At 40.4% G+C, this 25,000-nt stretch overlaps 1 protein-coding gene across 7 annotated transcripts in view; it reads right to left on the reverse strand.

Annotated features, from left to right (window-relative positions):
- The window catches only part of LOC116065332 (meiosis inhibitor protein 1), a 68,808-nt gene that overhangs the window by 19,967 nt on the left and 23,841 nt on the right, over positions 1-25,000 (reverse strand). For 2 of the 7 annotated variants that reach the window (XR_004896285.1, XM_031320791.2), the window contains exons 13-25: positions 23,423-23,537; positions 22,644-22,735; positions 22,261-22,408; positions 21,696-21,807; positions 19,624-19,684; positions 18,417-18,514; positions 15,445-15,625; positions 14,255-14,405; positions 13,410-13,595; positions 13,064-13,186; positions 10,654-10,843; positions 3,412-3,528; positions 1,205-1,315 (exon numbers count right to left, since the gene is read on the reverse strand). Coding sequence is in view for 6 of the 7 variants with exons in the window: in XM_031320791.2 (XP_031176651.1) it covers positions 1,205-1,315; positions 3,412-3,528; positions 10,654-10,843; positions 13,064-13,186; positions 13,410-13,595; positions 14,255-14,405; positions 15,445-15,625; positions 18,417-18,514; positions 19,624-19,684; positions 21,696-21,807; positions 22,261-22,408; positions 22,644-22,735; positions 23,423-23,537 (1,685 nt within the window). In the remaining variant the exon portion in view is untranslated. The remainder of the gene's footprint in view (positions 1-1,204; positions 1,316-3,411; positions 3,529-10,653; positions 10,844-13,063; positions 13,187-13,409; positions 13,596-14,254; positions 14,406-15,444; positions 15,626-18,416; positions 18,515-19,623; positions 19,685-21,695; positions 21,808-22,260; positions 22,409-22,643; positions 22,736-23,422; positions 23,538-25,000) is intronic. The other 5 variants (XM_035997165.1, XM_031320792.2, XM_035997166.1 and 2 more) reach the window with 5 other exon arrangements.

Here is a 25,000-nt window from a genome sequence, read left to right on the forward strand (position 1 = left end):
ACTTTGATGGGAACTGCACTTGTATGTCAGTGTGTGTGTGTGTGTGTGTGTGTGTGTGTGTGTGTGTGTGTGAGCACAGCAGTTGGTCTGGATGACTGCAGACACACACCCACAATTATGCAAACACAAACACACACACATGCACGCACACACAAAACTTGGTAAACTTAAAACACATTCAGGCACAATCACACATAGGCCCACATTCAACTGCTCAAACACATACAGAATCACCCACTCACTTTCATATCATACTGTAGTATTATACTGTAAGTGAAGTCTGGCCTTGACCGAGTGCATGGTGCATATATCTTTTTGATTTGACTGAATACACATTGTAGAAGGTTGTTGCATGCAGCAAAAAAGAACAGAATAAAGGGGATAACATAACATTGAGGTTACATACAGTTCATAGGCAGCCAATCAGGCCAATTGTATGTACTAGGAAAATTATAATTACATATTATTTTAATATCCTTTTCTGCTTTGAGATAGAGGAATGTGTTACTATTGTCCTGTCCTATTCACCATCAGCTGAAATACCATTGAGAATGAGGAATAACTTGCATCTGTAAACTCACCTCTAGTGATGAAGAAGCAGATGGTGAATGTATGCACCCTACAGCAGAAGCAGTAATGTATTGCCATGGGCATAATTAGCTTTGCTTTCCAAATGGCATCCCTGCTCTCTGGCCACGAGCCCCACCTTATTAACTACAAACCAGCTCATTGCTGACCTCTGCTGAGTTGTTTTTCTTGTTCAGGTAAATTATTTAGCTTGTAATAAAATCAAAGCAATCAATGTGTCATGTTACATAATTGATGTCTTTGGTAAGAGGCAGTGTAACGTGTCTCTAGTCCTCCAGTTGATGGCGGCTCATAACTTTAAGTGTACAAGACAATGTGCAGGGCTGAGCCGCAGCCTGTGTACTATTATGTAATGACATACAGTAGGTGTCAGCTCGTATGCTAATTATTTCCTGTGTGCCTCAATGCTGCATGCTTGTCAAGGTCAGCCTCTCGCCTCTGTCAAAGCAGGGCAGAAGAGACAAATTGAAACAAAGGGACAGAGAGCGAGCTAGAAGCAGGCAGAGGGTGAAGAGGCAGAGTGTGTGAAAGATGCAACGTTGGGAGAGGGAGAGCGTGAAACACACAATGAGACAGAGACGGAGAGTAAGAGAGATAGGAAGAAAGTTTGTCTAACCTCTGTCAGTGCAGTGTGCAGGAGACAGACTCAGGCAGCAGTACAGGTAGCTGAGGGCTGGTAGCAGGCTCCCTGTATCGGAAGGATTCAACCTCCCTGCTACATTGCTCACTGACACAGAGGGATGAGGGGTGTTGACATCAAGGCAAAAAGCAAAACAAATGTGACCGTAATCATAATATGCTGACAAGCGGATTCACAAAGGAGCGTGAGGCTTTTGCAGCTGCTAAACCTGCACGGATAAAATAAAAAGAAAGAAATACTAAAAGCACATGCAAAGGGTGAAATGCACCCTTAAATGCGCTGCCAGGCAAAAAGTGTCTCATTGCTCTTGTGGTATTTGCACATATTTAAATGAGCATGCATACATTTGGAGCAAAATTGGCTTCCTTTCTATGCAAATGAGCCTCATTGCAAAAACAGTCCAATTCACAAATCAGCACTAACAGCCACACGTAGTTACAGTGACATTATTAGTGTCTTCAGAGAGTTGGTGGTAACTGAAGCACATTTATAAGGTGTGTCCTCCGCTTCAAATCATGCCATTTTCTTTTACAGTCTGAAGGTGTTTCAAAACACCAACAGCGCTGACAGACTGAGATATTAAATCCCAAATATGGTTTCTCTCTGTCACATTTAAATTCCTTGCTTGAAATTTTGAGGAACGTCCCTGCATCTCGTCGGTAAGGACTTGTAGCTCGCAATCTGAACCTTTTCTCGCCATTGTTCTCCCTACTGTGTTCTTGATGCAAAGGCAACATTTCTACTTTGGTCATTTCAATCAGATGCAAAAAAAAGGGGCAGATTGCACTCAGCTGCAAAACATTATGAGCGTGTTTGCGCTGTAATATCATCAGCGCAATATCTTTTGTGAATCGGACCTTGAGACGAGGCAGAGAGCAGTTGCAAATGATGCGCGACTCATGGCGCTATCAACGGCCGCAAGCCATTCTCTGTGAATTCACCTGTTAAGAATTATAATTTGCCAGACATGTCAAGTACATTTCTGAACAGCATTTTCATTTGCAGATCAGCAGCGAGCACTCCCATGTTGATGAGGATATTAAATCAAAAGTGAGTGAAGGAATATAGTTGAATGTGGGGGGAAGTGAGATGAATTCTTAGTAGGGTTGGGTATCGAGACCCGATGCTAATACGGCACCAGTGCCTTAACCATCAGTACCTACCGGACCGAATAGCAACACTAATTTCGGTGCCTTATTTTGGTGCTACTTAAATTCTTGCGCTGCCGTCTGATGCTCTGAAACGGACGTTAGAGGCAACAGAAGGATCGCTGCATGTCACGCTAGTTAACATTACACTTAGCAGTAGGTAACATAAGCCTACAGTTAGCTAGCAGCTGGATTAAACACAGTTAAAATGCTGACAGCTAATCGGTGTAAAGTGTGACTGTATTTCACTGTAGAGGAGTCAAACACCGGGACGTCCAACAGTCTGCAGCAGCCGATGTCGGAAAAACAACACAGATGGTGTGTTTACTTGAAACTCGCCTTGCCAGTCTTGTGGTGCATTCAAAGTTATTGTAAAATACCCTTTTCCCATCTAGTGGTTGTTTTTGTCGTTTACCAGCAATTTACTGGTGAAATAAGTTATTGTTATAAGTTATTGTTATTACATTTTTAATAAATCATTTAATTTTGACCATATGGCCTTAGCAATAAACAAGCCGTTCTTAAATGTCGCCGACTGTCGTTTTGTGCTCCTTTATTTATATATACATATATATTTATTTTAAAATCTATTTAAAAGTATCGGTTCAGGCACCGGCACCGTTTTAAAAGCATCGTTTTAGCACCAGTATCGGAAAAAATCCAAACAATACCCAACCCTAATTCTTAGTGCTGTTACTTGATGACTATGTGACTGTAATGTAGCATGTTAGTGCCTGTGTGAGTGAGGAACATACTGAAGAGTGTTTAAGTGGTCTTTATGAATGACTGCAAAGAACTAAATGTATTGTTAGCATTTCTGAGTGTCTGTGTGTGAGACACAATGCTTGTGCACGCGTCTGCCTATAATCGGCAAGCATCTTATTGAATCTGCCTCTAATGTAGGGCGCGTGTTTGATTATGTAGCGTTATGTAAACAATGTTCAGGAACAGTGTGTGTTTGTCTATGCTAATAGATGAGGGCTGTGGGGAGTTACGCTCAGTGTGACCTCTGCCAGCTGCACCTTTTGACCTCACCGTGATAGAGCAGCTTGAAGTGCACTCCGTCCATCCTACTGTAGGAGGAAGATGAAGGCGGGTCACTGGCCTGCATCACACAAAGCAGCTTCAGCACCAGAGGGAGTGAGTTCACTGCTAAACAAAGAGAGGAAGAAACAAAGTACAACTGTAAACACAAATGTGAAAAAGATCCAAGAGAGATGGGCAGACAGATACACTGAGTGAATATTTTCACTCTGTGAGGCAGAGAGTAGATAAACTTCATAAAACAGTGAGGAGAGTGAAGAGAGACAACAATGTATGTGTGTGAGATAGAGATATATATATATGTATTGGTGGTGTCAAATGATTAAAATATTTAATCGCATTATGTCATAGTATATATATATATATATATATATATATATATAGAGAGAGAGAGAGAGAGAGAGAGAGAGAGAGAGAGAGAGAGAGAGAGAGAGAGAGAGAAGGATGAGGGACTGGTGCAGGTAAGAGACTGCCTAAATTATCCTCGCCACATTACTGAGTCGGAAACCTGATGTTCCCAGAGTACTTTCAGCAAAGCCAAAATAGAGGACATTGTTCAAACTGACATTGTTCAAACAGTGATAATGAATTTCTTAAACAAGTGGGAGTATCTTGCAGTGGCTTGTGGACTTTGAAGTTCTGGATTATGAACAAGGGGTAACTGGAGCACACAGTGATCCTCAAGAGGAGGCAAGAGGAGGAAGAACTAAGCACATCTTATTATACTGTACACACTTTAAAAAACAATATTCTGGGTCTGAATCCAGAAAGGGTTAAGGGAAAGAGACTGCAGGAAGATCAGGCAGAACAGTCATCAACATACTTCTTTCACCCCTGTAGTGCATAACAATAAAAATGTCTCCCCTTGGGATGCCGCTGCATTAGAGGCTAGTATAAAGTATATTTTAATGCAAATTACAGTGGGCAGAACTAGAACACGTACACAGATCTGTAACAGCCTGTAATAGAGGTCTTCACGGGTCTACTCGAGCCATAAAACCTGAGACACGACCCGGGACCCGTACGGGTTTGGATCCATGGTTTATACTGTCAACTGGGTCTGGGGCGTGTCCCATTCTATTACCCTGTGTAATGTGTAATAAATACCCGAGTGGAGCTCAGACAGCGCTAATCCTTATAGAAGTGCTGTGTCAGTATTTGTAATAGCACACTTCCAGTGTTAGTTTTTCTATTATTTTTTCCATTCACAATTCATCCACACAAAGCTGCATGAATCATTCAGCATTCAACAATCTTGTCTCTCTTCATCTCAGGAAGTCCCAGTCTTCAATTGTAGCTATAGACCCAGTCTATACCCTCCTCTCTTTCTTTTTCCCTGACGAGTCCCAGACAAGTGAAATCCACTATCCAACACTGATTCCTGGCTATAGGTCTTTAACCTGAAGCTTCGGCGATTCTACAGCGGCCCCAGGGCTGCCCTTCTCACACGTCTGACACACCCACAGTCTTGGTGGTGATAAACTTTTTGCCTTAGGCCCGCTGAATAAACAAAAAGTGCAAAATGGCCACAAGGTGGTACTAAATGACCTGCGTGAGCGAGTGCACCTGAGGTGAAGGGTCAGAGAGCACAGGTCAAGCTGCAAATTAGCCATGCAAGCCTTAGCAGCCATAGCAATGAGCAATCATTATTTTAGTTTAAAAGAGCAAACAGCCAAAGATAATCCTTATGCTAAATGCAACAAAGCAACAAAATTGCATAGCCGATTCTAAATGAGCCACGATTGTCATGATCTGTCACTCTGACAGCAAGTGGACTTTTAAGCTAAAATAATGAGTGTATTGGTCATGCTGCAAGAAAGGAATAACAGAAAACCTGGATATTTTACCAACTTTCTTGGCAAGGATGATGGATTATATCAAAATGGCCAGGCACAGGAGAGAAGGCTACCAACGTTACATTAGGTAAGACACAGTTATGTTTTGACAACTTGTAAATTAACGTTAACTTGTTAATAGCAATCAGCTGTCAAATGCCGATCGGGTCTGTGTCTCCAGGGGTTGGGTTTGACTCCGATATTTCTCGATTCTGCAAGGGTCCGGGTCGCAGCTTTCAAATTATAGACGGGTCCGGTTTGGTTCCTGGAAGTACATTTCCGGCTCTTTCTGGGTTTGGGGACAAATGTTTAGACCCGTGAAGCCCTCTAGTCTGTAATCCCAACATGGCCTGAGCTGAGCACAAAGCAAGTGGAGCCTAACCACAGCAACAGTTTCTGAATCTCCAGCTGGCACGCTGGTGTAGTGCCCTTCAGCTGTGCTCATTAACCTGGTCAAGTAAACAGACATAATAACACCATCTGGCAGACACTTATAACCACAGCACCAGATATGAATGCATGGAACGCACAGTATGTCTAGTAATCAAACCCTTAGGAAGTGTTCATGTCCGATCTTATTTGGTCAAGACATCATTTTTAACAAGAATTGAATCAAACACTGAACACCAAAAACATGAATGAAAAAACGTAATCTCAGCATTTATGAGTTTGTCATTAGGTGTACTTATCGTGATGGCATGATCATACTTTATTATTGTTTTACTAAATTGCTTAAACTGTTGTCTAAATTATGATTCAGAGCAAACTGTAATTATTACTAATCTCCTTTTAGAAGAATAAGATTTGTCTGATGTTTGATGATTCCACAGATTCTGTAGCCGACAGCAAACAGGAAGCTGTATATCTACATGTATACTATCGCTTACTGTATGTAAAATTATCTGACAAATACTGTACATTATCAACAAAACACAACAGGTTGCAATGGAAGTCATTGTTCGATTTAACCAAACATTTCACTTCCCCTGGTCTTTTCTTTAGTTTATATCTGAATACTGAAACAACGGCTACACTGACACAAGTCTATGAGTTTTTTTTCTTTTAAATACACATAAGAGTACAAAACTTGTGTATGATAGCAACTCCATGCACACCAATAATACCGTCTGTAAAACTAAATCAATACTATACACTGCATTAGGGAGAGTCAACTAGATAAAACAAGTACCTCACTACTGACAAAGGATGCTGGGAGAATTCATCTTAACGGCTCTTCCCTTCCAACATTAATCAGAAGCGACAAACGTTCTGGGACCTGTTTCCCATTTCAATTCAATTTAAAAGCAACTAAAGTTTGAGGAGAGACTTTGTGATTACACTGCAGTTAAACCAAGTTTGCCTGGCTGAACAGTTAAAAGAAATAACACCACCACATGCGGCTGTGGCTCAGTGGTAGAGCAGTTCGATCCCCGGCCCTGCAGTCCCGTGTCGAAGTGTCCTTGGGCAAGACACTGAACCCCGAAGTTGCCCCCGATGCTGTGCCATCGGAGTGTAAATGTGTGTGAGTGTTTATCTGATGAGCAGGTGTCACCTTGTATGGCAGCACATACACACAGTGTGTGAATGGTGAATGGTTCCTGTACTATGTAAAAGCACTTCGAGTAGTCGTTAAGACTAGAAAAGCGCTATATAAAAACAGTCCATTTCCATTTACCCATGCCACATTTACTGTGACTAATCTACCCATAGTGTACAACTATGATATAATACTATTTCAGGAGCGATCAATCCAACATAACCTTTTATGTGTTTGCCCTGTGAAAAGTGTCCTTGACTATTTTAATTAACTAACTTAATTAATTAACTTTAATTCTGCCTTCATAATTTAATGCAATTTGAACAGTTGTTAGAACCATCAGGAAGAAACTGCTGGCACGGAGAATGGCCCAACAAACATAAATCGACATAGGTATTCTTTCAAATGATCCAATTTGTGAGAATAATTAGACTAAGTGCTTTCCATTATGTTGCAAAAGAACATCGCGCTAACCTATTAATCACCGCACATTTCTTTACAGATGTTTTTACTGCTGTGTCTAGCAATTGTTATTTTTATATCTATGTTTAAATTCCTGATATAATTTGTCGGCCTACTAAGATCAAGTTTGTGTAGTTGAGGATGAATCCATTTTTATATAATAATTAGAGGACTTAAAAAGAATTCATAACTATAATCTTAATTTCAATATACAAATGAGAAATTGAAAGCGTGACACAGATTAACACAAACACACATTTCCACACATTAATTATCAATTTCTACAAGCATTTTACATGCAGGCTTTCGGAATGCCAATGGGACAAGTTTTGCGAGATTCAGTGGCAATTTTCAATTCCACTGTCACTTAGATTTTATTTATTGCCTGCATTTTCTACTGAGAAGAGTGTAGACATGCAAGAGATAAATCCAGTCTCCTCAGCCTCTTCTTTTAACCTGACAACCATGTGTCTGGGACATACGACCAAGCCACGGGTCCAAACTCCAAAAACTCAATCAATTAGCAAGACTTGGCACTAAATACATATATTTCAATCACCTTTTCATTAAGCTTATATTGTATTTTATTTAGGCAAACAGGCATTAGGTATAGCATCTTATTATTGGTGTCTTAGGTATCAAAAGGTTTGGACAATGAACCCTACAGTATGTATTTCCAGTATCCATAGTGATCTTGTTGAGTTGAGGGCTAAATTGTTTTCTTGTAATGTCTTGGTCTCATCAAATTTCTGTTGTACAGCTTGTGAGGTACACTTTGTAATAGGAATAGGAAAAACACCTTTGTTAATAAAAAAAAACAACTTTTCAGTTAGTATAGCCCAGGTGTGGCTGCTGCTGCTGGCTTTTTATAAAGCTAGATTTAGTTAAGTATCTATTTTAGTGTTGCTGTGTGGAGAGAAAAAATACTTTCATGGTGCATTTAGGAGTCCACTGGGTAAACTGGTGAGTGTATGTATACTGTGTGTGTGTGTTGTGTATGAGAGAAGAGGAAATTTAATTAAATGCTGTCATTTGCTATACAAAGTTTTAATATGTTTCGACTAAGGCAAAAAAACAAAACACTGTCTGCTGATTCAATTTGGGAAACATCCTCAGAGCTAGAACCGCCAATTAAATTATATTTATCTTTTTTTTTTGGAGTAAAATTCTCATCACACACTTGACAGCCATTTTAATTCCAGAGCTTGCCTCCCTACGTGCACATGTTCCACCAAAACAAGTTCCTTCCCGAGACTATTTTGCAGAGGCACCGTACCTGCGTCCGGTGCTTAGCGCCGCCCAAGGCGATTGTGACTGGTTTAAAGAAATGCCAATAAACCAGAGCACGTTTTACTCGCATCCCGGAATGTTGTGTGGACTCACCAGACCCTCCTCCGCAGCGCTGTGGAGATAGGCCTGGCAATGCAAGACTACTAACGAGTTAATGCAAATTCCTTATAACGCCACTAATTTCTTAAACTTGCGATTAACGGACGCACATTCTATGATTTCGCTCCGTAGTTTGGGAAATCAGGGAGCTGCAGCAGTAACGTTGTGGCCAACTTGGTGACTTTCTCACTAGATTTAGCGACTTTTCAGATCCTCTTAGCGAATTACTGTATAAATATATTCAAATATATTTCTATTGTGATTCTTTCCCATGCATGCAGTCCACAGAACCTTGGTTAAACACTAAACAGCACTGCTCTCTATGCCTCTGTCCTCTTGCGTAGTCAGTCTCAAATATCACTTGAGCATTAAAAACTTGAAATATCCTTTTTAAAGTACATTTAGAACAGAAAAACTGAAAAAAATGTGATTAATCGCGATTAAAAAATGTAATCGATTGACAGCCCTTGTCTAAATGTGTTGCTCAGTGTACAACTAAGCTGAGAGGTTTGAAAAACTTAGAACAGATTTTATTTTAGGTAGAATAAGGAAATGTGACTCCTTGAAGGGTGTTAACGAGTCAGCACAGCAGAAGCCAACTTCGAAAGACAAACAAAAGACAGTTTTATGGCCCCAAAAAGAGGTTACCTCGTAAAGCGGTATCACTTTGATCAGTGTGATTTAAATGAGAAGAAACAATAGGTCTGTGTGATTATGCATTTATGTGTGCATGCATTGGTAATGAGGTATTTGCAGTAGTGGAATGTAACAAAGTACAAATACTTCGTTACTGTACTTAAATAAATTTTTCACGTATCTGTACTTTACTTAAGTACAATCAATAGTGCATACTTTTGACTTTTACTTCGTTACATTTTGCAGCAATTATGTATACTTTCTACTCCACTACATTTCTACAACGTTCCGTTACATTTTCGTTACATTTCAGATCAGTTTTTCCCCCTGACAAAACGTCTTCCTGACCATCACACGTTTGCAGTCCGCAGGGAAGCCTTCAGCAGCATTTTGCATTTTCATTTATTGTCCAGGCGCGTACCGCTCCCGGTACTACCGCTGCTCCTGTTACTGCTGCTGCTCCTGATACTCTGCTTGGTCATATGTGAAGCATCCGTTCACATAAGGTTAATATACAACCCGTATATTTATCTTAGAAACACTCCCGGTCCTCCTCAGCTGTGAAGCTCCGTACTTGTTGTCCAAGCCTGTGTGTCCTCGGTAAATAAATGTGTGCAGCATTCACTGTCCCGTGGGAAACAATGCAAATTAGAGCTTCATGCAGATCACCCTGATAACCAGAATTTTAAGTCAGAATGTAAACTGGGCCACAGATGGTAAGCACAATTAAATCAACCTAACTTAATTAAAATGCCACAGCCCATACTGTTTTTTTTTTATTATTAGAATATAGACATTAAGAGAATAAATCGTTATGCAAGTACTTCTACTTTTAATACTTAAAGTACATTTAAAATCAGGTACTTTTTACTTTTACTTAAGTAGGGTTTTCATTGTTGTACTTTTACTAAAGTAAATATGTCTCTGGTTATTTGTACTTTTATTTAAGTACTGAGATTCAGTACTTCCTCCACCACTGGGTATTTGATAGAGAGGGTGTGGTTTCCAGTGTTTACGCGCTCTGTTGTCAATGCTGGGATCACGGATAATAATGTATTAAAAACTCCCCGATTAAGGCACATTCATTTTAAAGGAAGAATCCATCACTGCACTGTGGGTGCATGAAGCTGTCATAAATGTTTTTTGCTGTGGGGTTCCTTTCTGCATTTCCTATTAATTGTTAGTAGACATGTAAATCAAACCCGCTGTTCCAATTTTCATCTCTCCATGAAGCTCTCCTGATAAAAAAAAACTCTGATGGACTTATTTATATATAGCTGTATTGAACTCTGAACAGATTTTTGCCTTAAAAGGCATTTCTATAGTACTTTTATAAACATATATACTCTGTTTCTGTGCATTTATGTCTCTTACCCTGTGCAGTGGGTCCCTGTCCAAGCCCATGGCCCATGCTCTCCACATTGAGTCTCTGTAATGCCTGCAGCAGAGCTGGTCTAAGATTGGCACACAAGTCAGCCTCATACTCTCTTTGAACACGCAAAAGAACTTCCAGCACCCACAGGGCTTGCCCTGCCAGGGTGGCCTCCCTGGTACAAACCATGTCCTGTAGTCATACAGACAGACAGTCAAACAGAAAGACACACACAAACGTTAAGTCCAGACACAGAAAACAAAAATGTTGTTTTTTCATTTACTGGTCAATTCTGAGATTTTGGGCTATTTTGCTTCCATGTCTTCTTTCAAAATAGTGGAAAGAAAAAGAAAAATACACTTAGGTGTTTATATTACTACACTTTGTCCATTTGCGTTTGTAGATTTGATTAGATATTGTGTCTGCAAATAGTGTTTTCCAATAAAAAATTTATGGAATTTTACAATACACATCTTTAGAGACCGTTTCCTCAAAATGGTCATAAACCAAACTTTCTAGTTTTATACCTACCTATATTCTGAAGGTTTGTACAGAGGAATGTTCATTCATAGCCTGATTTATATAAAATGTTATACCTACAAACATGCCGCAAATGGATTTCTTTATGGTTGTTGACAGTATTTTCTGATTTATGGAGTTAAAACATTCCCTCTGTACAAAAAAACCTTTGACTCTAAGGCAGTATGCCAACAAACTGAAACAAGAATTTTGAACCTGGATGTATCCAATTTTCAGATTTCTGTTCTGGAAATTACTATATATAATAATAATTAGTGCTGTCAAACAATTAAAATATTGAATCGCAATTAATGTCATAGTTAACTCGCAATTAATCACACATTTTTATCTATTCTAAATGTCCCTAGATTTCTTTTTGGCCCATTATTTTTTCTCATTTTAATGCTCTTATCAACATGGAAAAGTGGATCGGCTTGCTTTGTGCAAATTTTTTTTTTAAGTTTGATCTTAGTTGTGGTATCCATGTGCTTCTGTCTGAAGCATAGACTGTTAATATTAATATATAGTCTATGGTCTGAAGTCATCCATTGTCGCCTGGCTTTGACGAGGGGGCGGGGAATTCGCATCAGCTGTATACTCAGCCATCAGCTGTGTGCTCGGCCATCAGCTGTGTGTTTGGCCATCAAGTGGTATTTCAGACTGGACGTGCTGCGATGATAGCTCAGTTCACAACGACAAAACACACAGATCACTTTGGTCTTGTCAATGGAACCATTTGGCAACTTTTTAAAAGTAAACTTTCCATTCAGAATCTTGTTGGCATCCATTTCGGCGTCTCGCGCTCGCCATCCACTCAAAACGTAACGTTAGCCTACTACTCTTTGACCGGCTCGCAAGCCCAAACAAGTGTGTACACCGTGCCCGTTTAGTTTCCGGTCTAGCTAGATCCGGTGTGGTGTTGTAGTTTTTCTAACGTTACTAGTTGTTGCAACAGCATGTGAAAAAAACTACAAAGTTTGCTAGGCCAAAAAGAACATCTGCGTTAACGCCGTTAATAACGCATATAACTGACAGCAATAATAATAATAATAATAATTAAATAATAAATAAATTTGTATATTTAACGTTTAGAGTTTCATGGGGATATGTATTAGTTAAACTGTTTACCCTATTCACTTGTAGAGCCTTATCTTAAGACAGATTGATGCTCGATGGTGTTTTTTTGCCTCCAACGGCGCCTTCCAGGCAGCTAACCCTCACCTTAACCCTAAACATAACCATAAACAAGCCGCGCTGCCTGGAAGGCGCCGTTTTGAGGGCAAAAAACACCAAACACCCAGATTGATTTAGAGTAGCTTTGTACATCAGTATTGTCCTAACACAGTAAAGCCAACCAGGTACTAAATGCAGGTTAAAGACAAATGTGTTATCCAGAAACTCTTATTACTGCTTCAGGCTTAACAAATAGTTCTTATTGGGTGTGAAACACTGCAACACATCAGGCAGCATTTAAAATGATCTTCACCTAAAGGTGCACTATGAGTTTCTACATGGTTTCAGCGCGATTTCATTTTTGTCTCAAATCGTAGGCATCTCTCCTTGATCCGCTAGCTGCCTGCCCCCTGAACACACCGTGAAAAAGCCCGGTCTCGGGAGACAACACAGGGGTCGTAAACGTCAAACAAACACTAGGGGCACAGGCTGTGCACCAAAATACAACAAACCACTCCAGCCAATCACCGACAAGATGATTGGGGGAGGGGGTGGGGGTTAGTGACAGTTAGTCATGACAGTTACGGAAACATGGGGGGAGGGGCGAGCTTGCTCTGTTTGGATTTTACTTGGAACGTCAACAGAAGTGACCATGCAGGAACTCATAGTGCACCTTTAAGATGACTAAGTTAAATCCAAGCTCCTGTCTCTGGTTCTCACCAGGAGGGTCAGTATGGCAGCTGGGTACTTCTCTATCACACTCAGTAGCTCCATAGTTTCTGTGTCTGGCTCCCGATCGTCTGCACGGCTTTCTGTCTTCTCTCCCTTCTCCTGTATGTCGGCCTGTAGCCAGGAATAAAATCCAACCACCTTTTCATCAATTTTAATTTGTGAGAGTTCAAAGGGAATTACAAAACCCACTTTAACAGGCACTCTGTTAGAGTGGAATTAATTAGTGAAAATTGTTGGAGTGAAAAAAGTTAAATTTGTTTAATGAAAGCAGTTAAATTATTTACTGATGAATACATGCACATCTGAGATAGAAGTGAAACAATTGTCTCCTTACAATCGTCTTCTCTGCGTCTGTGTGCTGTGCTTGCTTGCTCAACCAAAGTTCCAAGACTACGGGCCCAAATTTTTCTGCTAGATCCGGATATCGCCAGATAAAGTGGAGGAGTGCAGGATGGTGAATGTAGAGGGAAGGGAAGCTTTGGCAGGAGGAGAGTGCCTTGCTGATGCAGTTTAAAGGAGCCTTGAGTAGGTTGGTAAAAAAAGCCAAAGCACTTTCTTTGAGATGAGCATACAAACACAAGTTCAAAAGTTAGCTCTTTTGAAAAAGAATTCTTTACAACCAAAACGTAAGACCCCACTGAGGCCAAGCAGTCTTCTGTAATACATGTATTATACATATTCAAAGTCAATTATGTAATGTTCTTTGAACTAAGTAGAAATACATTATTTTGAGGAAATATTATGTCTTCTGTAGCTTTAGGAAAAAAACTGTGAGCTATAATTAATATTCTTTGCTGCTGAGTCACGTACATCCTATATGGATTATGCATCAAGAGATGAATATGAGCTGTCAAGCTTTGTCTACTGTGGCCTCCGCATTAATGGTTTCCATATTAAACTATGTAACTCTAGCTCCAGTACATGCTGTTCTCTTTTTCTGCGCACAGGAAAAACAACACGTTCATCTGGGTGAAATCTTGTTTTTCCTTTACATTGTTAAATTGACTTGAACAGAAAATAACATTAATTATAACAACTGAGGCAGACCACTTGCCTCAGGGATAAAAAGGTAAAACTGTTAAGCATAAAGCACTTAAATGAAATTATACTTTAATGCTGTTTATCTACTGTACAGCTTTGTATGTTCTGATTTCTGTGCAGTGAACTGATCAAAGTTACCCTGTCGAGGTTGGGGCTCTTGTCCTGTGTCACTGCCAGCAGGTAGAGGGCAGAGCGGAGCACAGAGCGAGGCAGCGCACAGCTGCCCTGCGCCTGCACTGAATGCAACAACCACACCACACTGGAGAACACTGTCTGGTCTGGAAGCAGTCTGGATCACACACATACATGCACACTAATGATGCCGTTAACGTAAAATATTACAAGTACACATATATGTGGTCAAATATTTATGTTTAAATGTATACAAACCCACGGACACACATAAACTTGAATGTCAAACATGCTTCAGCAGACACGTTCTGTGCGAGGGTAATAAAGTGGACAAACACACAAAACTCTGTGTGCAAAGCAGATAAAGCGCTCCAGGGGCATGTTGATGTCACAAACTTGCTATCTCTCTTTGTCACACAAAAACACACACACACACACAGACTGTTAGAATGTATAGCAACGCACGGACACACACGCACATTCACAGTTCCTCTCCCTGAGCGCACGCACGCACGCACGCGCACACACACACACACACACACACACAGCCCTCCCACGCTATGTAAATCTCTGGCGCAGCTCCCATTAATCTTGATGAGACCACACAGTGGTGGGGAGAGGCTTTCATCCCCTTCCCCCGGGGGTAATGCACAACCGCGGTTCCACAGAAGGACAGATTAAACTTTCCAAAGTAGACGACGTATCTCTGAGGTCATAAAATATGTACTTAAGAACACCCTCGATGGGCTACAGTAGTGCTGCTGGGGCAGGGAGAAAGCTATATACAAAACCAGCTGGTTTCTTGATAGAGCCAGGTAATATGTTGATATGTCTCTGATACTGTTGATTCTAGGGATATCACGAGACCTGGTACTTCTGTACCAAGTCGGTACCAAACTGTGGTCGAAGGAAAACAACCAATCAGAGCTGAGGAGTCTCTAACGCAGTGTCAATGACTGCTCGTGAATTGCGGTCAAACTGTCAAACTAGGCACTGATCAAATACAAATCAATATTCTGTTACTGCACTGCCTATTTCTCGCCTCAAATGTTTTCAGATACATATTTTAGTGTACTTTTTTGCTGTAAAATGAGAAAGTTTGTGACAAAGTCGAGGGAAAACCAAGCATCGCCAACCGGCTAAAGCAAAGTTCTCTGTTGCTTGGCCAGTCCAACTGTGTGCGTGCACTGTATTACCTGTCTCCTTGCTGCAGGGCAAGGTGTAGAATAATCACCAGACAGTACTGGATGGCCCTTGGTCCTTTATATTCACACAGCTGGATTCCCGGGGCCTCACACAGCAGTGAGGGCCAGTCTGACAGACGGCAACACAGAAAGGGAAGGTTGTATAGCAGAAGATTCTCCACCTCCTCAACATCTGGGGGGATAGGCAAGGAAAATAACACAGAAACAGAAAGGAAAAGGGGTCAATAATCAATGCTAGAAACAGAAACAGGAGAAATTATAAAGGGGGAAACAAGATTTCATCTCTCTGAACAATAATTTATTTTTCATAAATGAGGTCCCTAAAGAAAAGGACGACAAGATGAAAAAAGCATTTGGAATGATGGGTATAGTATGAAAGGGAACAGTAAGAAATAAAATGAAAGGGAGAGGTGGGTGAAGACAAAAGACAGCAGGACCAGTGTGAGGTATAGTGCTGAGGGGGGCTTCCACCTCTTCAATGACTGGATGACTGGGACATGGGGCAAAAGAAAATGATACATGTAAAGAAACAATACTGTATAAAATGTTAAGAAAGAAAAAAAGACAGAAAAGAGACAAAGGGGAGGGAAGATGTGAAGCACAGCAGGGAATTCATATTTTTATCTGACACAGCTAAAAGACCAGGACTATCTGCAATGAGACATTGCCTCCATCTCTAGGTGGTCTTTAGGGAACTGGAGAGAGAGAGAGAGAGAGAGAGAGAGAGAGAGAGAGAGAGAGAGAGAGAGAGAGAGAGAGAGAGAGAGAGAGAGAGAGAGAGGTGAGGAAAATGAGACAGCCTGAAAGAACTGAAAGAGAACAACACAGAAAGAGAAAGGGAAACCATTAAAACATGGCACTGAATTGAGAAAATGGCGCTGTGCAATGCAGCCTCTTGCAGGTCTGGAGAAAAATAAGTCATTTTAACCTTTAATCGAGGAGCGAGGGAGGACAGGGACACCATATGATGGAATCGCAAAAAAGCAGGGGCAGAGCAAAGAAGAGAATGACAAAGAAGGAACAGGGAGATGTCAGACAGGGATAGGGGTCACAGATGCATTACTCCACAGAGGCTATAAAGCCACAGCAGGGTCTGTAGGGAGAGAGAATACCAATCAGCCAGAGAGGAAAACAAAGTAAAGAAGGGAATGGGAGCTGAAGAAATACAGAAAGAGGAGGAGAGATAAATGTAAACAGGAACCAAATGGGGGAAGTGGCCAAGGCTGCAGACCCAGTCAGAGAGCACTGTGGTCTGGAGGGACCACTGTGGAGAAAGAGCAAGAAATAAATGGTATTGTTTAGAAAGCACAGAAAAAAATAGGACAAGGGCACTAGACACCAATAAAGTCGCCACCTCCAGGGAACTGGGGGGAGAGAAGAGAGGCAGAGAGAAGAATAGAAGGATATCTCAAAGGGAGGACTAGGAGAGAGAGGAACACAGTAACGAATGGACAGATGAAGAAGATAAGAAGGGAAACAACAGATGGGACACAGACAACAAACAGGCCTACAGTACAAAGCAGGCTGCGGTGACATGTCACCTTCTGCTCAGGTTTTGATCAGCAGAAAATAATACACAGTGAAGAGAAGACACATTTTCAGATATTATACAATTATCAGACAGCTATGCAAAAGTAGAAATTATTCAATTTAGAAAATCACAATTAATTATTAGTTATTCAATTAACAAAACACAGACTCAAAACACATAACGTATATATTATATATATATAAGAGACTGATAATGAAACAGATACAGATAAGGGTGATGAAAGGGAGGAAGACAGCCAGAAAAAAAGGAACAAACAGGAGTCTAGCTCCGCGGAAGCCTTATTCAAACACATGCACGCACACACACATGCACATACACACACACACACACACGCACGCATAAACGAAACGAAACGCAAGTGCTCACAACTTCACTTAAGTTACTTAATATAATTAACTTCACTCTCACATAATCAGAAGCATTACCGCTTTAATTGAAGGCATTGTCTGTGTTGCCACAAAGTGCATTGACATTTAAAAACACAGCAACTACAAATCAGCGAGCAAACACTGTACAGTGTTTCATTCAAGGCCATTTTCACACATTCAACACAAACACCTGGGTCCCTTCCTTTACTTCTAGCTAGAACTAGTCTTTAGTGCCTTTGCAAGCACGTTTCTAAAATGGTATCATAAGCTTGCCTGTTAGATGTGTGTAAGCCAAGCTGGTTCTGAGACCCCCCCTTCTTTTGAACAGAGTTAACTTGGCTCAAAAGAACAGGCATCTCTGAGGAATGAGAACCTTGTTAAATGTTATTGATGTTTAAAGTGAACAGAAAGGGAAAAGAGAGAGAGAGGGAGGAAGTGAGCATGAGTGGGAAAGAGAAAGAGCGCATGCAACAAAGAGAAACTGAAATAACCTGAAATGTAATTTTATCTACTTTTTAGTGTAATATAAACTTCCCAGTGATTCTAGAGAAATAATAATATGATATTTCTACATAAACTCAGTTTGACTCATTAAATAAAAAGTCAATTTGATGTAGTTGTAGAATATGACTTTGATCTATCCATTTACTAGAGCCAGGTGGCACATTCTGAGCACAATACCTTTAAAGTCAGTCATTCAGTAATAATACAAATCTCCAGACCAAATTATTAAATATCAATGAAATCATTGATGACAAACAGTCAATCAAGTAAAAGGGTTTCCACAGGTATCTATAGGTTTTCACAGAGATGAAGATGGGCAGTTTTTAATGGACAATAAAATGAATGGTACAACTAACTCACTGCCTAGACCTTGTTTACACATAAACAAATGTTGCGAACAATATCAACAGTTCTGTTCAACACTTCAACAATCAGAGATGACTAATAGCATGACATCGTTGCTTGGAAACTGACAGGAACAACAGGGTGGTTTTACTGGTGTAGCTCTGTGAGTGGTGCACGTGTGTGTATTTGCATACCAGACTGACAGGGGCCTGAAGCAGGGTCTGACTGGGACAGCAGACACATACTGAGTTTCTGTAGAAAACCACAGCAAGATGTATTCAGATGTGGGTGCCTGAAAGAATTGGTAAGAGGGAGAAATGCAGAGTCTAAAAGAAGATACAAAGACAGTATACAATAAAAAGGGAATAAGGACACCTGAGAAAAGCAGAGCACAAATCCCCCACAATGCACAGATAAAACAATGAAGAGTGAACTATGAGACACAGGACAAGATGTGCCTTGACTTAGTCCGTTCAAATATGAAACACAGGCACGGTGCACGCATGGTTTAGTTTCAGAGCAGGGGGGGCCTAAAGCCTACAGACTAGTCAACCACATTTATAACCACAACACACACACACACACACACACACAAAATCTAAACGCACTGCATGCTTTGAAGCTGCAGATCAATTGCTCTGAGACCGACACGCTGCTGAGAAGGCACTGGCTTACTGGAAAAAAGTAGACAGAGTGGACTCAGTCAAATTATCTATTGTTCTATTATCTGTCTCATTGTTCATTGTACTTTTACTGTGCTGTTTCTGATGTTTTCAGCTTGTTTTTTAATTTACGGTTCAGTGTGGCAGGTAGGATTGGGCATCGAGAACCGATTCCTACTTGGAATCGTTTCAAAAATTACGATTCCAGTAGAATCGTTTCTTTATTGGAATCGTTTGGAATTGTTTAGAGGATTTGGTTTCAAATCCGATCATCGCTTTGTGAAAATAGGCATGTGACCCGTTTCAACTCCACGCCTCAAAGAATCGGAATCGAGAATCGATAAGAACCGGAATCGAAAGGAAGAATCGCAATTGGAATCAGAATTGTTAAAATTCAAACGCTGCCCAGCCCTAGTGGCAGGTGTACCTTGTTTTCATTTGCGGTGTGGAATTTTCTGTGTTTGTTGCCTTTGTTGTGCTGTCAATAATTAATTATGTTTGTCATGGTCCTTGATGTGATTTGAGGCCTGCTGCAGATCAAATTTCCTTCAGGATAATAAAGTTGAAAGTTGAAGTTGAACGTGCTCCGACAGGGAATGATAAACTCAACTGTCTGAGCCACCATGGTTTAACGCAAACAGATACACACAGCTCCACTTTTTAGACAGCAGTGCTTTGTTAATTGTTGTGGTATATACAGTATGTGTGTATATGTGTTTGTCCTCAGGTTACACTGTACCTGTTTCCTGCACAGATGAGCCCTTTGTGTTCCAGAGGCAGCCTGTAGAAACCAGAGGACGCTGGAGGGATGAGGAGGTGAAGAGCAAAATAAAGGCAGGATGAGACAAAACAAAAGTTACACAGTAGAAACACCTGTCATCATTGACACCGACACCCACGCGTACAATATTCTAAACATACTCTGAAGGATCATTTGTAGGTAATGAGACAGCAGTCATTTTTTTTTATTCTATGGGAAATAAAGCTATATCGTAAAGCTGTACTTAATGTCTTGGCTAATTCAGTGGTGCAGTGAGAGAGAGAGTACCTCTTACTTATTAGAGGGAAGTTTTAATTCCATAAAGCCACTAACTCACTCTCTTGTGGACCTATGCCAAGGCACTGCTCAGCCACACAGCAGGACATTTCTGTTTGTTAACCGCTTGCAGTGTAAATATAAAGCTTAAGTTTTTTTTTAATGCCACCAAACTGGCTTGTCTGGATCCCCAAGGCAACGTGTTTTTTTCTGTCAATAACTGAGGCTCAGCATGTGGACTGCCAGGTTTGGACAGATTGCTTAGTTTTTCCACTACAGTGATATGAAATTTCATCAAGTCAATATTCAGGCATTTAGCCTGATTGTTGATGAGAGCAGAACCCACTGTTAGCATTGCTGTTTCTTTAAACTGCATAAAACATTAATTTTAGTTCAATTAAAATAACCTAACAAAAAGGCTCAGTGGTTCAGAGAACACAATCGGTTATGTGATAATTAAATGAAGTTTATTGCTCTAAAATTGTATGATTAGCTGGGAGCTGAGCTTCACAGTGTAATTGCTTCTGCTTATTTAATCAAGTCAGACATTTAAGGCTTTAAACTAAATGTATTAGAAGCAAGGTACGTAATTGCCAAATCTGCATTAAAACAGCAGACTTGTTAAGAAATATGTTTGGTTAGTATAGTTATGTTTTGTATTCCAACCATGGCCTCTAGTTTCACAGCGGTATGGGCTGGCGCTGTGTGCTGCCAGCAAGACCAGCGGCGGTATGTGTGAAGCCGTCAGTAACGAGACATAAAAGGTGGGGCTGATTAAAAAGCATGAGCTGTGTGGGCTCTCCCTGTACCAGCAGAACAGAACTTTAGCTTTAGATTTGCTGTTCATCACTGACATCGAACAGACAAGTATTTACCTTCAGCTCCTGACAGAAATCTGAAGAAAAACACTTCCTACCTCATCCTAAAACACGGAATGTGTCCACCAAAAAGTCTTATCTCGTTTCATTAAGTTGCTTATTTAACAAATTCCGTGTGCAGAAAAAAACAAAATTAAAACTCAAAACTGATTATGCCAAATATATTTGTTATTAAGGCAGCAGGAGATGTGTTATATTATTCAGTAGGACTGTATAAAAACAAAAGCAACTAATGAAACAGTTCACTTATTACCCATAATATCCATGTCAGAATTTAAAGCAAATCTAGTAGGGATTAGTGATTTTACAGTGAATTTAACACTTTGGATGTACATTGAAATATATATATATATATATATATATATATATGTACTTAAAATCCTGAAATAACTTATATTTCTCCGTTATTAGTTTTGTATTCCTCGACTTTATCAAACTTTACATTTGTTCTGTTGTTGCTAGTCAGCATGGAGTTCATATATTAAATCAAATCACGGGACGCTTGATATTGACTTGAGATTGGTACTAGGGCTGGGCGATATGGAGAAAATCAAAAATAACGATATTTTTGACCAAATACCTAGATATCAATACCGCAACTATATTGCAGTGTTGACTATTGATGCTTTCACAAAATATTTACACAATGAGATGTTTGATAAATAATCACCAGTAAGGTGGACATAATGACTAAGTGGGTAAAGCCAAATAATAGAACAATTACAACAGTCTGGTAAGTTCGGAAAATTACATCACTTTACTGTAATGCAGCCTTTAAAACCAGGAAAAGACAACACAATATTACGATATCTAAAATCTAAGACGATATCTAGTCTCATATCACGATATCGATATAATATCGATATATTGCCCAGCTGTAATTGGTACCCAACTCACCTAGCTTATTTGCAAAGACAAAGATGAGAGATGGAAGCAGGGTAAACTGGGAGGATAGGATGGAGTAGAAGTACTGCAGTATCTGAGGGTTGGGTGAATGCTCACACACCTTCTACACACACACACACACACACACACACACACACACACGATATTACAGACCAAATCAAAAACAGTGAACAATTTTTTCTTGTCTGATTGATTTTTTTAGTAGAACACAACATTATAAAACAATTACTAGCACTACAGCAGAGGTACTGATCAATAGGATCAAATGTTCATGTGTACACAAAACTAATGAAGACAGAGGCTATTTGGCTGTGCTTATTAATATAGTAATTTAGAGAAACAGCCAGAGGAAGGTAATCATTGTCTCCTATTTCTCAGAAAAGAGATGTGACAAAATGCAAGATCATTTCCTCATGTGTTTCGTTACAAGTGTGTGTTTGTGACAAAGAGATAAAAGGTTAAGATGAGAAGATAATGAATTGGATGTGTGCATCTGTGTGTGTGTGTGTGTGTGTGTGTGTGTGTGTGTGTGTGTGCACGCGCTTCCAGCTCTCACAATGACGGTGGGTATCCAGACGGAGTCGCAGCAGCGCAGCAGACATTGACACAGAGACTCCAGTGGGTCCTGAGCACAGCTGTGTTTAGATGGCGCTGTGAACGTGTTCTCCTTCAGAACAGGCTCCGATGCACACTCCTCAGCCAACCTTGGACACACACACAGAAACGCAAACACCCCCACTCAATCACATACAGTACATACCAAAATGACATGAAGGACACAAGAAATACTTGTACACATGCATACCAAGGATTTCACCATGTTTCCTCATCTAAATGTCAAATAAAACATTCTGCTGGTGGACTGAAAATACTAATTTGGATGACTGTCCCACTGAGTCCATTTAACTCCCTGAACATGTGACTGGACAACGTGCTGACCTGCAGGCAGCATGAAAACAGATCAGGGCCTGGAGCAGAAATCCTTCGGACCTGGAAGCCTGGTTGTTGGGGTCTGACCTCTTCAGACTCCTCTGGAGGATAACAGAGAAAGACAGGGGGAAAAAACAAAAGAAACAGGATGAGAACAGTTGTGGAGAATGAGAAAAGCAAATTCGATCACTTCATGTCACATCACAAAGAAAATAATCATCTTATAAAAACATATTTCCTTAAGGGAATCACTCAATATTTATCTAAAATGTTGAAACTTCTCCATTAAACCAGACACTGAGAAAACCCTGAAATATTTCTGTTTCTTCAGTGTATACAGTAGGTCCCATTAACATTGCTATAAAGACAAATCTGTATCGTGCCTCAGTGTGATTAATATGAAATACATTTATTCTTTAAGTTGGAACATGAATACATGCCAACCAAACATATTCCCACTGTCCCTATTACAAGTGTGACGCTCCAGTCTGAAACAGAAGGCAGCAATGAGGGACAGCTAAACAAATAAAAAGAAACAGAAAAAGAAATCCATTCCTTCATAGAAGAATGAAATTCCTTTTGACCAAACATGTCAATCACATGTGTACTATGCGACATGTGACACGTAGCATCAAAGGAAGATATGTCACTGTCGTTTTAACACTCTCTGGAGAATCTACACAAGACAAAGTCTCAGTCGGACTGCACAGACAGTTCTCTTCACTACCAGTTCTTGAATTGTCTTCATTTTATATTTGTGGATCAAACATAAAGAAAAACGAACTCACAGAGCTTCGACGATGAGCAGGAGAGGGTAGGGGCAGCTCAGAGAATCTGTTAGTGATAGCCTCAATTATTCCCTCTATCTTTTCGTACTGGACTGGTCTGGACTGGTGGTTCAGTCTGGAGAATTCAGAGTGGCAGCAGTTTATACAAAGGAAACATCGGACTATAAAATAACTCAACACTGTATGATTGTTTTCAGTAGGTAGGGACGATGGTGAAGGGAAGATACAGGCGGTAGCAGAAAGGAATATAAAGCAGAAGTGTCAAACTTATTTTCTCTAAGGGCCACACTGTAAGGACCCGTGGTCGATACTTCCCGTCACTATCCTTGGGCCGGGCTGGGCCCTTCATCTAGCATTTGTGTTTTTTTAATCATTACTTTATTAGCCTAATTGGGTGGGGAGAAAGCTTCTCCCGTAGCTCTGGGTTGTGCGGCCAGTGCGTCAGCACGCAGACCATGACGAAGGACAATATTAATTAGGTGATCAAGACCAGAAAGTCTCCTATATGGTTCCAGGGCTTTGATTATGTTGCTGCCTTTTTTTAAACGTTTCTTCATTCGGATCCATTTGCGATCCATTCCGGTCTGAATAAACAAACAACGCAGTTTACATGCTTCGTCCTTGTTGCATTATTTATTAAGATAATTCTAAATAGATTTCTGTAGTTCAAACAACTTGGAATTGTAGTTGAGAACGTCAGTTATATGGCCCACGTATTAAAAAATTGTCGGGTTTAAAATCGGGCTTGGGCTCATAATTCCAGTTAATGTGCCGGGCCGGGCCGGGCTCGTACACAACGTGCACGGGCTCGGATAGGGTCGGGCTTGATTTTTTTAGGCCCGATCTAAGCTCTAGCCCTAAAGCATACCCTGCTTTATCTTCTATTTTACTCTGAAATGGGACCATAATTTACCAAATGAACACATACCAGTAATGAAGACTTGAAACTAGCGATTGGGACCATAAACGCATTAGGTAAATGTTTACTGAGGTATTAAATCAAGTGAGAAGTAGAGTCATTTTCTCAAAGAATTTTATACAATCTGACTTCTTTTTGCCACCAGTGGAGTCGCCCCCCTGCTGGCTATTAGAAAGAACGCAGGTTTACGTTTCACTTTTCAGACCTGGAGGCTACGTCCACATCTTTTATGCAGTCTACGGTCTGAATGAGTGCAAACCATGGTATGGATTTGACAGAAGCAAAGGTTATAAGTGTCCTTGAAAAAGCACCTACATCAATATTTCTACAAGTAAGTAATTATTTATATATACCTTTATTAAGAAAATTGTAACTTTGTCAATCACAAGACAAAGTGTCCATGACAATATGCAACTCATTTATGTATCTACAGTTAAGGCATGGATACCCGACCCGAGCCCAACGGGTCCCGGCGGTACCCGACGGGCCAGGCCGGGTTCGGATATTTAGAAATTATGGTCGGGTTCGGGTCGGGCTCGGTCACATCAGCGCGATAAGGCATTTGTTGTAAAATGGTGCTGCGGCTCCTTTAAGAGAGCTCATTTCGTGTGTAAAGTGGGCAGAAGAGAGATAGAGAAAGAGGAAGCAGACGTGTAGAT

This window comes from Sander lucioperca, chromosome 21 (assembly GCF_008315115.2).
Source record: "Sander lucioperca isolate FBNREF2018 chromosome 21, SLUC_FBN_1.2, whole genome shotgun sequence".
Taxonomy (NCBI): Eukaryota; Metazoa; Chordata; class Actinopteri; order Perciformes; family Percidae; genus Sander; species Sander lucioperca.